At 41.6% G+C, this 21,523-nt stretch overlaps 1 protein-coding gene across 1 annotated transcript in view; it reads left to right on the top strand.

Moving 5' to 3' along the window:
* Positions 1-20,991, top strand: part of OBSCN (obscurin, cytoskeletal calmodulin and titin-interacting RhoGEF) — a 150,824-nt gene extending 129,833 nt beyond the window's left edge. Inside the window, exons 83-92 of the mRNA XM_058024149.1 lie at positions 726-890; positions 2,587-2,745; positions 3,740-3,917; positions 5,780-5,893; positions 6,748-6,915; positions 7,730-7,832; positions 8,411-8,540; positions 9,666-9,771; positions 15,997-16,039; positions 19,536-20,991. Of these exons, the coding sequence (XP_057880132.1) occupies positions 726-890; positions 2,587-2,745; positions 3,740-3,917; positions 5,780-5,893; positions 6,748-6,915; positions 7,730-7,832; positions 8,411-8,540; positions 9,666-9,771; positions 15,997-16,039; positions 19,536-20,991 (2,622 nt within the window). The remainder of the gene's footprint in view (positions 1-725; positions 891-2,586; positions 2,746-3,739; positions 3,918-5,779; positions 5,894-6,747; positions 6,916-7,729; positions 7,833-8,410; positions 8,541-9,665; positions 9,772-15,996; positions 16,040-19,535) is intronic.
* Positions 20,992-21,523: the final 532 nt, after the last annotated feature.

Consider the following 21,523-nt stretch of genomic DNA (forward strand, 5'->3'; position numbering starts at 1 on the left):
CTTTCAGGATTGCATCTGTCCTACTGTCCTAGACCATGAGCAAACATTTCAGAACAGCATTTTAAACAGTATTTTCATGGGAAATAACATTAGGATACTCAGGAAGAAAATAATCATGGCAAAATATTTAGGTGTTCTAGTGTTGTATAAATGAGCAGCTGGAATATTTTGAAGAACCTTCTACTTTTGAACATAGTCTTGCACACAAACTCCAATATTTTTAAGGGTCTTTTGAAGGAGAAAAGGCATTTTCCATGCCTTTGTTGCTGAAGGAGAGGAACAGGAACAGTGTGGGAAGAATAGGAAAAATGCCGTTTCACATTTTTTCCAGCCTCCCTTTTTATTATTCTAATGTTGTCTCAGCACATGAATTCCTTGTTCTCTGCTCTTGTGAGGGTAAGCAGAAGAGAAATGCAATGGGTACATTTAGGATCGCTTTGGAATTTTTGGTTTTCAACCACCAAACCATATCTGGTGTTTGTTTCAACTTTATCTTTACTTGGCATCAACTGATGTCAGGAAAAGCCAGACTGGTAAGTCTTTAATACTGCGGAATAAGTAGGAAAGAAAAGACTTTGTCATCTAAGCAGTTTGTGGTGAAAAAAATGGGGTAAAAGCTGCTGAGATGAAAGAGACAGAACAAATATTGAGAAAATCTTTGGCTCTGAAGAAACTGCTTATTTCCTCTCTGATTATCCACTAATTTTTTCTTCATTTACCTACAGGAATTAATCCGAAACAAGGCCAGGAACAGCCAGAACTGCACTTTGCTGGAGCAGGCCTATGCCATCGTGTCTGCCCTCACCAGGAGAGCAGAGAACAACCTGCATGTCTCTCTCATTGAGAATTACCCTGGGACCTTGGAGAGCCTTGGGGAGCCCATCCGCCAGGTAACTGCAATGTCCCATCCCTGCTGGCTCCGTGGGTGCCTTCCCCAGTTTCTATGGAGCCCTAATTCTTAGAAGAAAATTCTTTATAAATTATTAATTAATAATTAATTTTAAAAATTATTATTATTACTATAACTTATTTCATTAATATATACTACTATTAATTAATAATTAATTTTTAAAATTATTATTATTATTACTATAACTACTATTTCATTATTATATACTACAACATCAAATGAAAATATTATGATATAATTAATTATTATGTTGACTATTATATCTCATTACAATATTAATACATTACTATATTATTACTATATTAATATTGTAGTAATAATAATGTATAATTATATATTGGTTATTATAACCGTCATATATTATTATATATTATTATGTTATATGTTATATATATAAATAGAAAAATATATATTATATTATATATTATATTAAATTACAGATATTCTATTATATGTAATATTATATTACATTATATTATAATGTTAATTATTATATCTCATTACTATATCAATATATTACTATAATATTGCTATATCAATGTTGTAATAATATCAATATATAACTATATATTGCTTATTATATTTGCTATATAATTAATTATTATATATTATTAAATTGTTATATATTATATTTATATAAAAATACATTACATTAAATTACATTACATTACATTATATCATATTATGTTATATGATTGAATTATATCTGAAAGAGGTGATTTGCTTATTTCACTTACTGCTGTCCAGAAATGGGTGTTCTGGCTCCACTAAGGTTTGAAACACCAGAGCATGGGTGCTTATGGAATAATTCACAGATAATGCAGTTATTTGCCTTTTTAACCTGCTCATTGAACAGAAATAAAATGATTCTGGGCCCCTACATGATCTAGAAGGGTTTAACTCAAAATTGGGAAGCAATGTGGGGCAGCTCCTGAAGTTACTGGCCTCAACAGACCCATGTTCTCCCCCAGGTTTATCCCATTAATCAGGTGTGTGGCTTTTTAGGTGACCCAGCTCTTAGGACACTTTAGTCTAGGACCTCCAACACCCTCACTCAAATTCCTCTTTCCTTATAGATTTACTGTGTTCTACCAGGCAAGTAATTTATTCTGTCTGTATCTAATGTTTTCCATGGGAATCATGGTGTATTGCTGAGTGGAGCTGTAAGGCTAAATTACAGTAACACTGTGGTGGGCATTCATCTCTCCACGCTTAGGCATCCAAAAATTGTCCAGTCACACTCCTCGAGTGTTCACCTCTCCCTAGAGACGCCAGGGGAAACCAATGTCACTTACTGACATGTCTGTGTCTGAAGCTGTGTGAAGTGAATGTCCTGCTCTGGTGAAGGTGACCAAATCATCATATAAAGTGTCTGTATAACACACAAAATACAATTTTCCTTTAATATTCCCAAGCCTGTTTCTACCTGACAAGGGCTGTCTATTTTTCTGGCACCATTTAAATGTCAATGAAATGACAACCACTGGCTGTGCCTGATGAGTCACCTTTAGCATTAGAAACCATCTGCTATGCTTTAATGAATCAGAGATACATCAGAAATTATATATCAGATGATGCAACAGAAAACATTTATTATCTGGACACTGATGGTGAGACATAACTGGGTAATTATTCCAGATGTATCACTGTGTGCTCTTCCTTCTTTTTCCTATCAGGGCCACTTCATTGTGTGGGAAGGAGCTCCAGGAGCTCGAATGGCATGGAAAGGACACAAAAGACATGTTTTCCTCTTCAAAAATTATATTGTGATCTGCAAACCAAAGCGAGACACAAAGACTGACACCTACAGCTACATCTTCAAGAACATCATGAAGGTCTGATCACTTTATCCTCACATAAAGCATTTCTCTGTCAATTAGAGCTTCACTTTTATATCCAGCTTGAACATTCTTCTAATCCTTCTGAGCTATTCCTTTGCTTCAAAAAATCTTTGAAGCACAACTACATTTATCCCAAAATATCTATTTTAAACATGTCAAAAACCATCAGGGTGGACTTTTACCATGCAGCAAGGACATTACAAGTACAAACATTCATTAATTTCTGTTACCTCATTTAATTACAGCATAAATATATTATATTGATGTGGATTTTGCTGCCTACAATATTTTCTTGCATTTGTAAATATCTGGTTTTGGCAATCCGTAACACTGGGAGTAAATTAGAAGGAATCTTATTTGCTAAATTCCATTGGGTTTTCTCTGCTGGTTATGTCCTTTCCAGACACCAGTTCTTGTTCAGAAATGGAAAAATTCAGAGCATTTGACCCACTTATCTTCAGACATTGAGAGTTAAAACTGACAGAAATTGAGGAAAGAGTTTTCACAAGGGAAGAGATGCTCAACTCCAATAAAAACCAGCCAACCAACCAAAAAAACCATGGACTTCTTGACCAAGCCCAGCCAGGACTTTCTGAAAGTCCTGATCAATATTCACAGGCAGATTTTCCAAGAAAAATAAAATTGAACCATTTCCATGCTTTGTCCAGAGACTGCCTATTCTCTGTTTTTTTCCGTGCTGCCTGGACCCAGTCCTTCAGGGACAATGTGTTCCACCCTCAGGATGCTGGACATTGTTTTCCTGAAAAACTAACACCAGGAAAATGTCACTTTGGTAGCCAGAAAGTCAAATATACCAGGGAAAATAACTCTCAAGGTAGCTCTGATTGCTCTTCATCCAAAGCCACGTTGCCTTGCTCACACGATCCGAAAAATCCTTGAAGAAAACGCAAATTACCCCTTTTAGCTGTTAGGAATTGTTAAAAAACACAGGATTTGTGGTGATTTTCTTGCCCCTTCTGTCACTCAGCTGAACAACATAGATGTGAACGACCTGGTGGAAGGGGATGACCGGGCCTTTGAGATCTGGCACGAGCGGGAGGATTTGGTGCGCAAGTACCTGCTGCAGGCACGGACCGTGAACATCAAGAACTCCTGGGTGAAGGAGATCTTGGGCATCCAACAGAGGATCAGCGAGCCCATCTGGAGTAAGTGTGGCACCAGACAACCCAAACCTCACGGGTTTTCTTCTTGGATGGTCTCCTTGGTTCACCAGACAACCCAAACCTCATGGGTTTTCTTCTTGGATGGTCTCCTTGGTTTGGTACCTCGTGCAGGCTGACCTAGAACAGAGTTCTAGACTAGAAACTAGACAGAGTTAAAGAATAAAGCAGGGATTTATTAAAAGCCTTCCATGGGTCCCCCTTGGGCATCACAAGAGCCCAGCCAGGGCTGCACTCAAGATGAACCAAAATGGCCCCAAAATGCACGAGCGCTCCCGGGGTCTCTCCCTGGGATCAGTTCTGCTCCATTTGCACCTTGCAGTTCATTGTCCCATTCCAGCTTTAGCCCAGGCAGTCCCACCCTGCTTGTTTTTCTCTCTCCAGCCCACGGTGTTTGTGCTCTGGGGCTGAGATTTGGATCATTTGTCCTTGGTGCCCAGCTGGAGCAGGAATTGTTGTGTCTGCCTGTTCTTTGCACAGAGCTCACCATGCCCTGATGTGGAGCTCAGACCCACACACTAAAGCAGCACAGAATCTGAAAATATAAAAGCCGAAACCTGAGGGAACAGATTCAGGTAATTATAAAAGAGGGAGAGAAGCTGTTTATGATCATTAAATGTAGGAGCAGGTCCAGGGAGGGGATTCTGCCCCTCTGCTCTGCTCTCGAGGGATCCCACCTGCAGTGCTCTGTCCATCTGTGGAGTCTCCAAAATAAAATGGACATGGAGCTGCTGCAGTGAGTCCAGAAGAGGCCTAGAAGAAAACCTGAGGGTTGAAACACCTCTCCTGAAGGAAAGGGAGGTAGAGTTGGGGTTGTACCCTGATCCAGAGTTCTACACACCCCAGTACAAAAGACTCCGTGCCTTCACTGGGTTCCAGACTCTTTACTTGACTCCTGGCTTATGTTGCACTATCTTTTTACCTGTGTTTGCTTTGGAATTTTGTCTGGTCATTAATGTTTCATCAGTCTCAGTGTCATTTAAGATTCCACCAATTTTCAGTCCACAAAATCTATCAGTAGGGATATAAGATCCTTTTATTTTCCAAGCATCAGCTACAAATGGTGTCCACTATAGCATGAGGATATTTAGCATCTTAAAATTCCAGAACAGCATTGGATTTAGTCAATATACACTGAAAACAAGTCTGGGTACTTCATTTTGTGCTTTTAGTAAAGTGTTTTAGTGAGGAAGACTACCAGAATAATTTTGTATGGTTTCATATGGTGGCAATGGGTTAAAAGAAAAGTCACTTAATAAAGGAAAAGGTTGCCCAAAGTTGTGGCTTCCCCATCCCTGGAAGTGTCCAAGGCCAGGCTGGATGGGGCTTGGAGCAGCCTGGGACAGTGGAAGTTGTCCCTGCCCATGGTAGGGGTGGGAATGCAATGATCTTTAATGTCTCTTCCAACCCAAACCACTCTATAATTCTATGATTCAATGAAAGCATAGATTTTATTGTAAGGACACCAGCATAATGCTGGTTTGGATACCCAGGCTGCACTTGATTTGAGGAATTGCCTTAATGGTGACAGATGTGTGGTGTCTGAATAAGGGATGTGCTTATTAAAATCATGGTCTAAAATAATACCAGATCAGCAACAAATTCCCTTTTTTTTCATATGGTCTAACTTTATAGCCAACAACAGACGTGTTACAGACTGAATTTAGTCTCAGACAAGCAAGGAGACCACGTCACCTATTAAGTCTTGAGCTGCTAAAATTTCTTGTTCACTTTTTCCATTCTGAACCTCACAGATTTGCAAAAATTGTTCTTATTTCGCTTAGCAGCAGCCATGCCATGGACAGAGCCCCTTCCTCCACACTAACACGCTTCTTCTGATATTTCAGTCCCTCCAGACTTTGAGGAAGAGCTGGCGGACTGCACAGCTGAGCTGGGAGAGACAGTCAAGCTGGCCTGCAAGGTGACAGGAGCTCCCAAGCCATCCATCAGCTGGTACAAAGGTATGAGCCGCAGGGCAGGAAATGCACCCTCCAAATGTGCTCCCTGTCCATAACTGGGCAGTGGGTTGATGCCTTAAGAAGCTGGAACAGAGGCTAGACAAGAGTTAAGAGGAATAAAGTGGATATTTATTGAGGAGCCTTCAAAGGCCACACCTTGGCAGTACCTGGATGGCTCCAAGATATAGCAAAAGAGGGCTTGGTCATGAGATCTCACATTTTTATAAGTTTTAGTCTATTTCCATCTAGGAGTTAACTGTCCAATTAATGGCTTTAAATTATGAAGTTTCATCCTCCCTGCTTGCTTGCCCACCCTCCTCTTTTCTCATTGTTCATGCTTTGGGCCTGAAGTTTAAAGGGATTGTCCTTGAGTCTCCAGCTAGAATAGGGTTGCTTGGTCTTTTTTGGTCTTTTACCACCCTGTGAAAAGATCTTTGTAACACTTTATATAAAGCTAAAAGCTGCACACCAACACAGAATAGAAAAACTTAAAAATCTAAGGTATCAGGATTTTCCAAGAGCTGATCCTCTAGAGGTTCTCAAGTCTAAAGATCGTGGTTTTGGGCATTTTGGGTGCGCTCCTTTGGCTGGAAAAACAGAATAATTACTGCACACAATGTACTCTGGGATAATTTCACTTTTAAATGAGGAGTGGTGATGTATGAGGTCCTTCAACACTACTTTGCCCTGGATGATGTTTTATAGAGAGCTGGATGAAGAGGAAGAGCTGATTCCTCAACTACCAACACCAGCTGCAATAATACAGCTCTCAGCCCTCTCAGGACGAAAAGCTGGATGAAATTCCTAAGGAGGAATCTCTTAGTAAGCTATTTTAAAAGAAATAATTTCCCTTTCAGATGGGAAGCCCGTGGAGGTAGATCCCCACCACATTATCATAGAAGATCCTGATGGCTCCTGCACGCTGATCTTGGACAACCTGACCGGGGCTGACACAGGACAGTACATGTGCTTTGCTTCCAGTCCTGCTGGGAATGCCAGCACCTTGGGAAAGATCCTTGTTCAAGGTAAAGTCCTGCCCAGCTGCAGTATTTTAAAGGGGTCTGCTATGAAATACCTTAAACCTGTACCGGCCGTGGTGTGACCAGCAGGAGCAGGGCAGTGGCTGTCCCCTGTGCTGGCTTGGGGTCACTTTGGAGATTGCCATGGCCAGAAAGGCATTGAGGGGCTGGAGCGTGCCCAGGGGAGGGAACAGAGCTGGGAAAAGGGCTGGAGGACAAGAAGGGAGCTGGGAAGGGGCTCAGCCTGGAGCAAAGGAGGTTCAGGGGGCACCTTTTGGCTCTACACAACTCCTGACAGGAGGGGACAGCCGGGGGATTTGGGATCTTATCCCAGGGAACAGGGACAGGAGGAGACGGAACGGCCTCAAGCTGTGCCAGAGGAGGTTTAGATTGGAGATTAGGGAAAATTTCCTCACCAAAAGTGTTGTCAGCCACCAGAACAAACTTCTCAAGGAACTAGTGGAGTCACCATCCCTGGAAGAGCTCAGAAAACATTTAGATTTAGCACCTGGGGATGTGGTTGACTGTTGGCCTTAGCAGTGTTAATGGTTGGACTCCATGACCCCAGAGGTCTTTTCCAAACTAAATGATTCTATGTTTCTATGTTACAAATATTCAGGCATTCCAGAGGCTCTATACAACATATACTGGATAATATATATTTAAAAAATTATGTACAGATGCAGGCAACTGTTTTTAGGTCAAAAAATTTGGTCTTTAGTATCGTTTATACCCAGTGAGAATTTCCTGGCCAGGGACATGCCCTTCCTCTCTGTTCATATTTCCAGCTAGCAGTCACATTTACCCTTGGTTTTTGCAGTGCCCCCACGGTTTGTGAACAAGGTCAGAAATGCTTATCTTGTCGAGGGTGAAGATGTCCAGTTCACCTGCACTGTGGAAGGAGCACCCAGGCCTCAGATCAGGTCAGTCTTACATCTCACATGGGAAAAAAATCCTTGTTTCTCGTTTGCATAGTCAGAAAAGTAATTTTGAGTTTATGACCCTTTCTTTACTGTGCCTTCCACCTAAACCCCATCCCAATGCTGGGATTATCCAGACATTATCATTATCCAGACATTCCTGATATTCTCAGCAATTAATTCTAGCTAGAATTTAAAAAGAAATACCTGCAGACAGACCCTGAGGAGGACTCTGTCCATTCTAAAGCCTTGGAAAGCATTTAATCATTGTTTATCCTCCCTGCCTTGGACCTGACTTGATTTTATCAGGTATTCAGACAAAGAGCTCAGCAAATCCTGTCTTGTCATCATTTAAAGCCCTTTTCCAGCACTGACTGAGGAGATCTCTTGGGAAGAACCTCATAAAGGTGTGCAGGTTCATACCCAGGTGTGATCTGCCCACCTGCAGCCCTCCCTTCCAGGATCCAAATGTTTGTCTAAGGATCAACTCCGGAGTTGTTGGATGGATGGATCAGTGATCTTGGGGACCTCTTGATGCTGCATAATTTGTCCTGGCTTACACTCCATGTTTTCCCACTCAGGTGGTACAAGGATGGGGTGCTGCTGAAGGACACCAGTAAATACCAGACTTTCAGTGAACCACGGAGTGGCATCGCGGTCCTCGTGGTGAAGAACCCTTCCAATGAAGACATGGGGCACTATGAATGTGAGGTAAGTTCAGAGAGATTTAAATATCTGTCATCTGAAATGCTACAGGCAGGAGAATTCATTTTACTGGCAGACACCCATGGCTGAGGAATTGCTCATAAGAATATTATGCATAGCCTAGAGCTAGATCTGGATTGTGAATATCCAAAAGCTTCAGAGTATTCTGATCTGATAGTTTGTTGGTACAAGTAAGAATTGATGGAGCTTGTTCTGGAGCTTAAACTCAGATCCAGATCTCTAGAGGAAACTCTTGCAAAATTTGGGACCATTCTGATGTGATATTTTGTTTCTGGACTGTCTTTAAATTATGACTAAGAAACTCTCCAGAGCCAAAAAAAAAAAGAAATCAAGTCTAAATAGAAGGATAAAGCACTGAAATTCCTGTTTTGTTTAATAAATATATGTAGAAGTAGCTGATAAAATGTAAGATATTTTATGAAAATTAGTCATAATCTATGCATTCATTGTAATAAAACATAAGAAGTTCTGAGGGCTTGGCAGTAAAAGAAATTGGTGTTGATTTAGGAAATTAGCATGGATCAGCTGCTCCATGGTAAATGGACAGCAATATTTGGGAAGTTTGACATACTTTAAAGCATTCTACTGGAATTTTAGCAAAACCAAACTACCTTGCATTTGCCATTGACCAAGATCCTAAGGTCCAGTATTCCCTTGGTTGAGTAAAACTCAGTAACTATTGGATGATAAACCAAAAAAAAAAAAATCCACTTTATGGCCACCTAAGTGTGTGTGCAGCAGGAATCTGGGCCTGTAGGTAGGGACAGAGTTACCCTAGGAGCAAGTCCCAGCTGCAGAGTAAGATCCAGTAATTAAGTAAATAAGTTTGCAGATGTGCTGTAACTTGTCTCTGTGAATAATTTTTGTTAAAAATTTGTTGAAATTGTTAAATTTTTTGTTAAAATTTGTTAAAATTTTTGTTAAAATTTTGTTAAAATGAACTCCATCGAGCACCAAAGTGTCCCTTCAAAATCCAGCCTGGCACTCTTCTCACACCTTCACCCATTTCTGCCAGCACTGAATTTCCAAGAGTAGCACAGGCAGGGTTTTATCATGACAAAAAAACCAAACCATGCTGTGTTTCATTTGGCACTGCACCATTTTCTCCAGCTGATGAACAGATTAGGGTCTGCCAAGAGTGGAGCAGAGCTTTACCACCACAGCGCCGCAGCCCTGACCCAGGAGAGGAGAGGAGACCAAGCCATCACCATTGAAGGTACGACCCTTGCCCAGCTCTGTACGTACACCAGCCGTAAAAACAACAAAATTCCAGGGTTTTTTTGCCATCTTACCCACGTTGGTTGTTGGTGTCCATGTATCTGTACGTCTTCTGGAGATGTGCATGGGCTCAGGGCGGCTCAGCTCTGTGCCCATCATCATCTGTTGATTTCCAAGCCTGGCAAATCAACTTCATATAATGTGGATGCATTATATGGAAAAGGAGGAGCAGATGAAGGGTTTGTCACGCCACCAATAGTGCGAAAAGAAATGTTGTATGTTGTTGGAAAACTTGGAAATGTGTGTCAGCCTGGCAGAAATGTTACAGGGGCCACTGAGTAGAGGTGGAGATGTGTTGGGATTGTTCCTGAAATACCACTGGAGGACATGGGGAGTGACTGGGAAAGCAGAACTGACAGCAGTGTGTCCTGAGCAACGATTAGTTCATCCATTATTTAGGACTGTCCAGCGATAACCATAGAGTCTGTTCCTTTTTTCCTGCCAGTTTCACCTGGATTGGTAGGGTGATAAGAATTGATTTTCCACCCATCCAAAAATGCATCTTTCTTCACAACTTTTAGTCATTACTGCCTAAAGTTCCAGGGATTACTGCCTATCCCAGGGATTTCCACATGGAGTGTGTCAGTGCTTGCTGCAAACCCATCACAGTCCAGTTTAAATCCATGGCTGCATCTCCCTAGGGAGCATTTCCTGGCATAGGGAATTGGTTCTTTGCACATCTTATAAATGTCCTGGTGTGGCTGAGTGTGAACCAGCCAGTCCTGTCTCTCTTGGACAGCTCAGGAGCTGATACAGCCAAGGGACCAGCTTTGATAGGTAAGGGACAGATTTGGAGGGCAAGGGAGAGGACTGGGATAGGGACAGGCTTCTCCTAGATGTGGTTGGTGGAGGCATGGTCAACAAAAGCCAGAGTTTTACCAACAGCTCTAGGACCTTCTGTCCTCAACTTCGGTGTTCCCACACCGTCTTGTGATAATAACAGGAGTTCAAGTGTGTTGAACCCAGCTCAAGGGCATAATTGACATTATCAACTTCCATTAAGAGGCAACATTCTGACTCATGAGGCTGCTGGGCAGAAAATGCTGGAGTCTGGAATAATATTCAGGGATAAACGATCCTCTACTCATATTTTTTTGTCATTTTCTACAGTCCTCTGCTCTTGGCCCTGTTTGAGACAGGACCCTGGTCTGGCTGGACCTTTGGGCCAGCCCTCTGCAGACACAAATGCTGTGCTATTACATTAAGAGGATTCATCCACAATAAATCATTAGTATTAGCATCCTGATCTATGAGCTTTCTTGACTTCATTTTAAACATGTTTTCCTTTTAGTTCTTTCCCAGAGTCCCATCAAAAAGCATTAGAGGGAGGATGGTGTAAGTGTAGAAACACTAGAATTTTTTTAGCCAAATGAACCTTCAAGTAATTGAATTCTTTGTCTTTTCTATGCCCCAAAGAGAGAAAAATAAGTTGTGTGCAGGATGTAGAGGAACACAAATAAATCTCTGTCAGGGTGTTGTGTCTTGATGAAGTTCCTTTCAGGCAGATGTTATATTATAAAGCAAACAAGGTTTGTATGAAATTTTAGGAGCATTTTCAGCTCTGGGGTTTGCAAATGTGTATGTTCAGGCCCAAATTTCTCATCTGCTGTTATTCTGTAATCATAAACAAAAATCATTGTGAGCTTGGTTACAGAAATATAATTGGAGTTTGCCTGGAAGCTTCAGAAATGTCATGAAATAAATTTGTTCTGTGATGTGTGCAATTGCTTGAACTCGGTAATAGGGAAGAAAATAGATCCCTGAGTCATCTCCAGGGTGAAACAGAGGGAGATCTGCTTCAGGCCAGTGGAGAAAATAGGCTCATCCATGGAGCAAGAGGATTGCTGTGAGCAGAATGGCACCAGGGAGGAATTTGGCATAATGCACTTGACCGAGGAGGGAACTCGTTGCTTTCTTGAGAATCAGTAACCAGCCTTGATCTGCCTGGGGAAAAATCAGGTTCATATGGCAAAGACCTGGAGGACAGGTGGATCGCATGAAGGCTCTTTCCATCCTCACAATCCTTCCTATTTGTGAACATGGGATTACTTGTAGCCTCACCAAGAGGACAACATCACATCAGAAATAGATCCCGTGTCTGCTTCCTGGCTCACTGCACCCTGGGTCTGAGGTTTACCTGATTTATCTCTGTTCCTGTGAAATCACCACTGTCTGGGTCTCATGAGGCACCCCAAGGGGCAACTATTTTAGTTTTTATCCTCCTGCCTTTCTGTACTGTTTATTCTGCTGAACCAAACACATGGTTTGGGATACCATTAGTCCAGTGGTTAATGAGCCCCTGACCTGCAGCTCGTGATGGACCACAGTCTAAGACCATGGGTATCAAAACCAAAATTCTTTGGTTTAAATTCACATTAGGGGGGTTTGTAGGTCCCTTGAATGGACCAAATCCAAAAAGGATGGAAACCACTGGACTAAGGGATCCCTTGTGAGCTGAGATCTGCCTTCAGCCACACCTGGTCGCTGCACTGAAGTCAATGGAGGGTTGCTTTAAAAAAAAATCCTCTTTCTGTGGATATTGGAAGAATTTGAGACACTTTTAAAAAGTGTAGTTGAAAGAAGATCCTTCTCTTTGACTTCCAGTTGACTGTGTCTGCTTTGCACCTCACTGCTTAACCTGCACATGGCACACCTGGGCTGATGTGCTCTGGCATGTTCTGGTGTGATTTATCCATCCAGGCTCACTAACTTGATTATTTGTCAAGAAAAGCAAAGCCCAGTGCCTTGGAAAGGTGCTCCATTTCCATATGGATGGGCAGGTCAGGACCTAGAATGAATACAAGGGGAGGAGTTAGGTACAGGAGTAGAAACAAAGCCACAAATAAAATTCCCAAAGCAGCTACAGCCAGGTAACAATAATTCCTTCACAACTTTTAGATTTCATGTAGAGCCTTGGGCAGGTTATTCAGTTCCCTTGTAGCAGCCACCTTGTTAAAAAATCACCAAAATACTTTTGAAGTTTTCACAAGGAAGATTTAAAACACAGAGGAGCATCAGATCTCTGTTACTGAAGAAATAGGGCACAGGAGTTTGCCTCCTGTGGGATATTCCCTGATTAGGGTGATGATTAGGGTATTTACCTCATTATTTTTATTCTCTTATCATCATGGTTCAGTCTCAATTTTGGCCAGACCACAGGGTTTCAAATTCAGGAGAGCCCCAGGTGCCTTTGCAGCCATATCAGTCACTGCAGGAGTGGAGCCTTTTGGTTGGTTCGATTTGGGGGTTATGTTTGTCTGTTTGTTTAGGTTTTGGAGGGGTATTTTTGATAGAGATCCCATTTATATAACATAAAAAACTCTTATATGCATGAGTTGAGCCACCAGCCCTGTAGGGATTTCAGAGACATGTGGATGTGGAATTTGGGACAGGGTTTAAGGTGGCAGTGCTGGCTTAGCAGTTGGATTCAATGATCTTAAGGGTCTTTTCCAACCTCAATAATTGCAGTAATTGCTCATTTTAGGACTAGTTTTAGCAGTTCTTGTCAGGTTTTGCAGATTAGCCTCGAAGTGTAGCAGAAGGAGGTGAAAACAGAGCAGTGCTCCTCTGGTTCATGTCAGCATGAACTGAGCAGCAAAAATAGGTTTAAGCTTCTGTCAGTGGAGAAAAGAGACTTAAAAATTGTAATAAAGGCCACAAATATCCATCCATCCATCCATCCATCCATCCATCCATCCATCCATCCATCCATCCATCCATCCATAGCAAGGAGAACTCACTTATCCTCAGTGTTCCATCACTTGTAAGCCAATGTTTTAATCTATTAACCAAAGAGATGTCTGGGCTGTCCCTAATGCTTACAGCTTTTAACCTGCTTATCAGGGGCTCCTGCTTTGCAAAGCTGTTTGCCTAAAATGCTCTTGAAAAGTTGAAATGATAAATCCTAAAAAAATGCTAAAAATGGATGCAGAATATTTTCCTCTCGGGGAAAAACAACAGGAAAAAAATTTTTAAAACCCACCAAAAACAAACAAACAAACAAAAAAGAAAACCAAAAAGAAAGAAAAGAAACCCAAATTCTCTCATCCTACTTTCGTGTGGTTCTATCCTTCAATATAGGATTGCTCAAATCCTCCCTCACACCTTGGACAGCACATATACAATTTATTAAATGCCATTTTCAGCTTTCTCATCCCAGTATTGAATATTGAATCTCTTTGACATCTGCTACAAATAGAAATATCACAGTTGGTGTCATTTGGGAGGACTTCAAGACCAGACATTCATAGAGCAACCATTAAAGAGACTTTTTCTTACAGACATTGTGAGATTTCATTAAATTTATTGAACGATTTAATTTATATTACTTAATTCTCATCTAAATACATTAAATTAATTGTAGAAATATACATAAAATAATGATAGAAAGCACCTATTATCAGATATATAATCCAATTAATTAAAACATTTCCATCAGAACTTCAGTATTTTTACTCATATACTCAGTGCATATGGATTAATCTCATAATATTATTTAAAAAGATTTCTAAAAGTTATTTAAAATTTGCCGAATAGTGATTTAAAAATTCAGTGACAATCTCTAACCTGAGTGTGGTAAATTGTTAGAGCACTCAATTCATCTGCCATCACTGTATTATTATAATTCCACCATTTAAAACAAGGTTTCAGTTATTAAAAAAATATTAATTAAGTATAGGTAAATGGGTTTATTGTAATTGTGTCCAGGGATAAATATTTGAAAATAATTTTGCTCTTTACTTATCCAGTTAGTTTAAATTCAAACCTCCAAACAGATTTTGTATAAACTCACCCAGTTCTGCAGCAACTCCTTTGAATCTCTGGGAAATTATTCCAGTTTTTACAGGCATAAACAAGACAAGGCTCTGCAAAAAAAATCATGAGCTCTCAGTCAGAAATTACCATCAATATTTGCACAAAATTCCTTTTCATTATGGTCAAATTTGTGTTTTTACCTGAGGCAGGGAAGAGCCCTTGGAAGTGAAGTGGAAGGAAAATTAGGTTAAAGTATTCCATTTAATATTGTAAATGTATTTTTAATTTTCAGTCAATGCAGGTTTGAGGGCACCATTGAAAACATTAGCACTAATCATCAGTTATTAAACAAATAATACAGACACTCCAGATTCCCTGGGCAAGAACTGTTTGTGATTTTATAGATATTTTTAAGTAGCAGTTCACTTAAATTGCACTGACTGAAAATTACCAGAGCTTATTTATTATAGGCTGGCTGGAAAACTGAAAACCAATTGCTGGAGATTAAATTATGGGTTTTTTAAAGATATTTTGCTAGTTTATTAAATAAAGAGTGAGGTTTGCTGATGGTTTTTATTTTGTAGATCTGAAATAGGTTCAGCAGTTCAGATATGCTCAAAGCAGTGTTGTTCAAAGAGTTTATTAATTTTATTCCAGTGGAGGAGATGGGAAACCTGCTGAAAATATCAGTTAGTTCTTCAAACAGGATCTTTTTAATTTTTAAAAATGTCAGTTTTAAGGAATATTTGCAACACCATGAAATCTTAACTTTTGATCTTGATAATCATCAACAGCTTCCAGTTGGTTATGGAAGAAGGGTCAGGAAAAATTGCAAATTAGAGCAGGAAAAAAAGAGATGGAGCAGACACTGGGCTCTCCTGGATTTCCTAGGATTTTGGGGTTTGGTTTTTTTATGCTGATTTTCTCTACTGATGATAATGATGTTAGTCCACAAAAGTTTGGCCACAATCCAGTGTTTGGGGAACTCTTTTTTTCTAGGAAGTGAAATCAGTTTAAAGAATTTCAGCTCTCCAGGATTTTCCAGGTTGAGGCATTTTCAGGTTTCTGACACCATCACTACCTTATTATAGGATAAAGAAAATTTAAATAAGGACCTTGTTTTCTAGCTTTTCTACCAAAAAAATGGTAGAATAAAAAGTTTTTGCCAAATCGTTCTCCACAAAATATTTAATTTCTAAGCCAAATGTTCAGAGAGCATTCTGGATTCTCATTCCTGGTCAGCAACACTAAAGATGATGCTGGAAATAACCACAGAAAGCATGGATGGGATGGTACAGTTGGTTATTTTTCACTCCAGTTTATGTTGATGAACTGAGCAAAGATAATTTAATCATTTCAGCTTTTGCCTTTCTTTAACCCCATGCTGTTCATACTGTTCTCTTTGTAGTCACTGAACAAGAGACTAAAGTGCCCAAGAAAACCATCATCATGTAAGTGCTGATTTTTTTTTTTTTTTTGGGTAACATTTGTGGGTTTTTTGCCTTGCTGCCTCTGCATGATCCAATAACAAGCTTGTGCTCTTTGGCCATGCAAGTGTGTCCATTCCCAGATCCCACAGAATTCTGCGCCATGTCAAGTGACCACCTCAAAAAAAGTCCTTTTGTTCTTTTCCAAAAATAGCAGCACTGGTGTTAGACACAGCCTGGGACAGTTATTTTTTGATATTACACAGGAAAAACATTCTCCCTAATGCTGGTAGAGTTTCACAAGAGCTTGGGAAGGGGGAATCTGACTTCCAGCATTAAAAAAAAACAAACTGAAAATTGTTTACCTGAAAATACCTACCAATTTAACAAATATCTCAGAGCTTAGAGTGATTTCTTCTGGCTTTATTTCAAACTTTTCAGGAAAAGCTTGTATGATGAAGCAGAAGGAAGATGAATGTTTTTATCCCCTTCTATCTCTATATTTCCAATATGAATACTTGTCCTCATGACTTGGTCTTTTTAGATGCTTTGAGCCTGGTTTATAGTGAATGCCTATAAAATCCAAAGATTAGTTACTGTAAAAAGCAGTATTTTCTCAGTCATACACAGCCTAGAAGCCAAGCAGCCATTAAAATCTTAATTTATCCTCTTAAGCACCATAGAGAAATATACAATAAAATAATTTCATGTGCTGGAAGGGAGGCCCTGACCTGGGACAGGATTCAGAGCAGTTCCAAGCCACTCCAGCCACGTCCTGAGGGCAGGAAGGAGTTATGCAATGGATATTTTGGGGAAATGCCTTCCCCTCAGTTGCTGCACCATTCTAAAATCAGCCCTTGATTTGGACAAGAGGCTTACTGGATGTATTTTGGTTTTGTTAGACATAAAATTGCAACTGAAGGATGGTTAAGAGCTGCTTACCTTTTATCCTTTTTATTGTTTTCTCTGAGGATTATATCTTTAGACCCATGCACTTGGCCCTTTTGGAGGCAGTGGTTTATAAGTTGTCTCCCCTCCCAGAAGCTGCAGATAAGCTCAGTTAAATTTCCAGCCATTAGATCTTTTTCCCTGCAAAAACCAGAAAATAAAGTGTTTTTACCTGTATTACCTCAAGGACCAGGATTCAGACTGGGGCAACTGAACAGAAAGGGGTTTTTTTAATATCACATTCAGAAATATTGTGAGAAAGTTGTGAGCAGGAGGGAATCTCAGAGCCAGTCCACACCTAAAATTTAGTAAATCTTATTTAACCACATCTCTGTCCCTGTATCTGGAGCAGCAGCATTAATACTGGTGGATCAAATAATAATATTAATTAATACAAAATATCATCAGTTAAGCTGATTTCTAGATTTTTGAGATCTCAGTTCCATAGGCTATTCCTCAGGACAGCTCCAGGAGGGATCCCTAAATCAAGGGCTGCAGCCTCAAAGGAGTTTGATAAATTTAGGAGTGGAATCTCAGGCAGAAATTCCCCTCCTTTTGTGGTAATGAACTTTAAATAAGAGTGAACCTCAACTGAAATTGGGATAGTGATGGGGAAAAGTTTGGGAATAATTCTGAAAGGGCAGATGCCAACTCTTAATCTGTAGCAAGTGGATGAACAGAAACAGCTTTAAAACTACTGTCAGAAAATAATAGATAATTGAGAGATGGGATTGAACCATGTCCATATATGCAAATCCCAGACCCCAAAAAACCCATTTTAACTTTGCAAAATAGATCATGGTCTGCTGCAAGCACCCAAGGATTCATTTTCATCTAAAATGATTCTTTAATTCTGTGTAATTCAGAAAGGCACCGTGGCCAGTAGGAAGGCTCTGCACAGACCTTAAAGATCTATGGAAAAACTGCAGAAAACTTAGGGAAAAGAGCAAAGCAGTGGAAATGAGCAGAAAAGAGGGTGCTCTGCAAAGAAATAAAACTCCCTGTAGCTGATCCAGTCCTGGACTCCACCACGTCCTCAAAGGGAGAGATTAAAGGTGGAAACAAACCTGATCTCCAGAGGAGAAGGAGGTACAAGTTCTCAAAAATAAGACCAGAAGATGAGAAAGGCTGCAATAAAGCCAAGAGGAATAGTCTACCCTGATGGCTATAAGCAGGTTCTCCATTCTCGAGGGCAAAACTCAAAGTAGAGATGTCTGAGAAGCAGAGGGAGTGATCTTCAGCTCCACATGGGTGTGACTGGAGGATAGTGAGGAGGAGGAGAGGAATTAAAAAGCTGCTGTCTCTATCCCTAATTTCAGTTCAGGCCGCTGTTTGACCCTTCAGTTAATTCTTTGTTTTTAACCCCATTCCTTGGAGGTAGGGACAGAATCTCAGCACAGAAACAAAATGAGTTTTGCTGTGATTTCCACTGGAGCAGATGTGGAGCATTGGCTCCCTTGTGCTTGCCAGGAAAATACTGGCAGAAATGTATTTACCTAAAATAAAGGTAAGAAATGCCACTGGAAAAACCTGCAGGAAAAACTGCATGCTAAGTATATAAATTAAGAGCACTGGAGCCTGGGTTTAGGCCTTGGGTTAGAAGGGACTTTTAAAGATAATCTAGTCCAACCCCTTGCTGTGAGCAGGGACAATTTCACCTTGATCAGGCCACTCAGAGCCCTGTCCAGCCTGACCTTGAATGTTTCCAGGAATGAGGCATCTACCACCAGCCCAACTTCAGTCAAAAAATCTAAAGTAAAGCCAGCAGAAATCTACTGAGAAATCATAATTTTTTATTCCAATTTGGCTTGCTATTCCTGCGTCTATTGGAGGCAGTAGGATCAGGCTGTGTCTACACTAATGGTATTGTGAAGAGTAAAAAATATTCATTTTGGCATAGATGACTTGTGCAGGAGATGTTCTAACTTTCTTTTTCTGATCATCCACATTTTAAGGTTAATCCCTTTCAGTGTAACTGTTCTGCATATGGAAATGCAGATATCTGGTCTCAAAAGAGGCCGTAATAATAATAATAATAAAAGAAAGATATGTTGCATTAATTAAATATTATTAAGAAGACACCAACCCTATTAAGAAGACACTGACCCTACTGCAATAAAAGGCATTTAGCCATTGAGGTGGACAGAATTAGGATTTTAGCCAAGGATACTCAGGAAAAGGTTAAAGTCTTTGAGTGTTTAAAATTCTGGGGGGTCCAAAGTAGCAGAGTAGGTGATCAACACAAGCACATGAAATACAGCAGCAGCCAGCAGAGCATCTCTCAGCTGGACGCGCTCGCTGTGTGCTCGCACCCAACGGACGAGGTTCATGGAACTGGGGTTTTCCCTGGGGAAAAGGGCACTGGATCAGGGGATTTCCCTGGATCAGGAAGTGGAGACTGGCATGTGGGTGTGTGCTCTGCGTGTGTGTCCCTCCCAAAATGACCACTTCCGCAAAAGCTGCAATGCTCACCCCAAACTAACCCCACGCGGCGCCACAGCATGGGCTGGTGGAGTGGGGCTCCCCAAAAAGTCTCATCTTCCCCGCCAACTCCACCCCTTTCTGCCACCAGAGAGGAGACCATAACCACGGTGGTGAAGAGCCCAAGACAAAGGGGAAGGGTTTCTCCTGCACGTTCTCCTTCAGGTCATTCTCCTTCCCGCTCCCCGCGGGCGGAGCCGGCTCCGGAGCCGGTTTATGTCTCCAAGATCAGGCAGCCTGTCCACAGACACGAGCAGGAGGCAGCAGCAAAGGCTGCTGCTGTTCCCAGGCTCTATGTCACAGAACACGAGGACATGCAAGGGGCAGCAGCGAGGGACGTCGTTGTGGAAAGCACAGTGGAAGAGAAAAAGCCCAAGTGGGTCGAAGTGGAAGAAATCATTGAATTCAAGGTGAAAAAGTCACCAAAGCCCACAAGGAAAAGAGGTTCTTCCCCAGTAAAACAAGAAAAAGATGAGTCAGGAGTGTTAACGTTCACTTTTCCCAGCTCAAGGCCGAAGCGTTCCCCAGAAGATGATCCAAACACAAACAACTCCAACAATAAATTGGTGGAACAGTCAAAGTCTCTGCCGAACGAGGGTCTCTCTGAAGGTGACATCCAGCCTCTGGTGTATACCACTGAGCAGGAAGGACCTCAAGTCAGCAGTGAAGAGAGAAACTCCCCGTGTGGGTCTGAGCAATTAGGAAGTGATTCATTTATGGATTATGGGACTGAAGGAAAGAGCTGCCCTCAGGAACCATCTGCTGACTGTGGGTCAGGCGCTGCCTCCCCTCTGCTCGCCTGCGGGGGCGAGCCTTTGGTCTTCAGTTTTGGGACAGCTGCTGAGGACCAACACGAAGTTCTGTTCTCCCCAGTGAGTCCAGAGGAGAAGGAAGGGCTCGATGAAGTGGATGTGTCTTGGCCTGTTGGAGAGGAGGTACCTGAAGTAATACAGGACCTCCTTCCCGAAGAGGACAACGTCATAGTGGACGAGCCAGAGGAGCCACACACCGACGACATCAGCACCCGGGACCGCAAGATTTTAACCCACAACGGCAAACTCTTAACTCTGGAGGACCTGGAGGACTACGTCCCTCAGGAAGGCGAGACCTACAGGTGTGAGGATCAGAAGCCCACGGCAGAGAAGCCCTGCGAGATCTCGGTGCTGCAGACGGAGATCAACGAGCCCACCATCGGCAAGCCGGTGCTGCTGAGCGTGGTCAGGCCCGTGGTGCCCGAGCCCAGGCAGAGGTTCTTCAGCCAGTACGAGGAGCACGTCCCCGGGGCCGTGTTCCTGTCAGCCTCTAGGGTGGCTGGGGTGCAGTCTTCAGGCCCTTCCAACATCTCTTTCCGTGTGAGCGACGCCCGCGCGGCGCCTCCCGGCCCCTCCTTCACTGTGAAGCCCTCGTTCTGCACCGAGGTCCAGCGCTCCGCCGACAACGGGCAGTCCAGCTTCAAAACTGAAGTTTCCACCAGAACCCTCAGCTACGGGACTGTTGGCGAGCCTGTCACCTTGCACATCAGCACAGAAGACCTCTCCCAGAGCTGAGCGGATGCCAGTGTGGTTTTTAACACCAAAAAGAGCAGCTTTATGTAAAAAATATAAATATCAGAATTGTTGTAGGCGAGGGGAATTGGTGGTGAAGATTACAAGGGAATGCCTTAGAGGGAAATGTATTTAAATATGATGTGTCAAGCTTTTCCAGTCTTAAAGGGAACAGTTTGTCAGAACAGTTTGTAGCTTTAAAAGCTTTGATCTAGGTGAACATGTATCATTCCATAGTGGAGCAGTGATGGGAGGTTTAGGAAAAGCCTGATTCTTCTACCTATGACAGAAATCTAGATGAAGAAGTGTAGTTTTTTTTGTCCATAAACTTAATTATTTTTTTCATGTGCCAGCTTTTGGTGTAGCACGGAGGTGAAAGTATCTAAGCTTTTCAGCATCCTTCAGTAGCCCAGGACAGGGGAGGTCTCCTGTCACCGTGTGGGCCCAAAGGTCATGAAGCTTCGCTGTGCTTTGACTCTGCTCTACAATTGTGACGCCAATTAGCTCTACCAAAATTTCTTCATAAACCTTTCAA

This window comes from Melospiza georgiana, chromosome 1 (assembly GCF_028018845.1).
Source record: "Melospiza georgiana isolate bMelGeo1 chromosome 1, bMelGeo1.pri, whole genome shotgun sequence".
Lineage (NCBI taxonomy): Eukaryota > Metazoa > Chordata > Aves > Passeriformes > Passerellidae > Melospiza > Melospiza georgiana.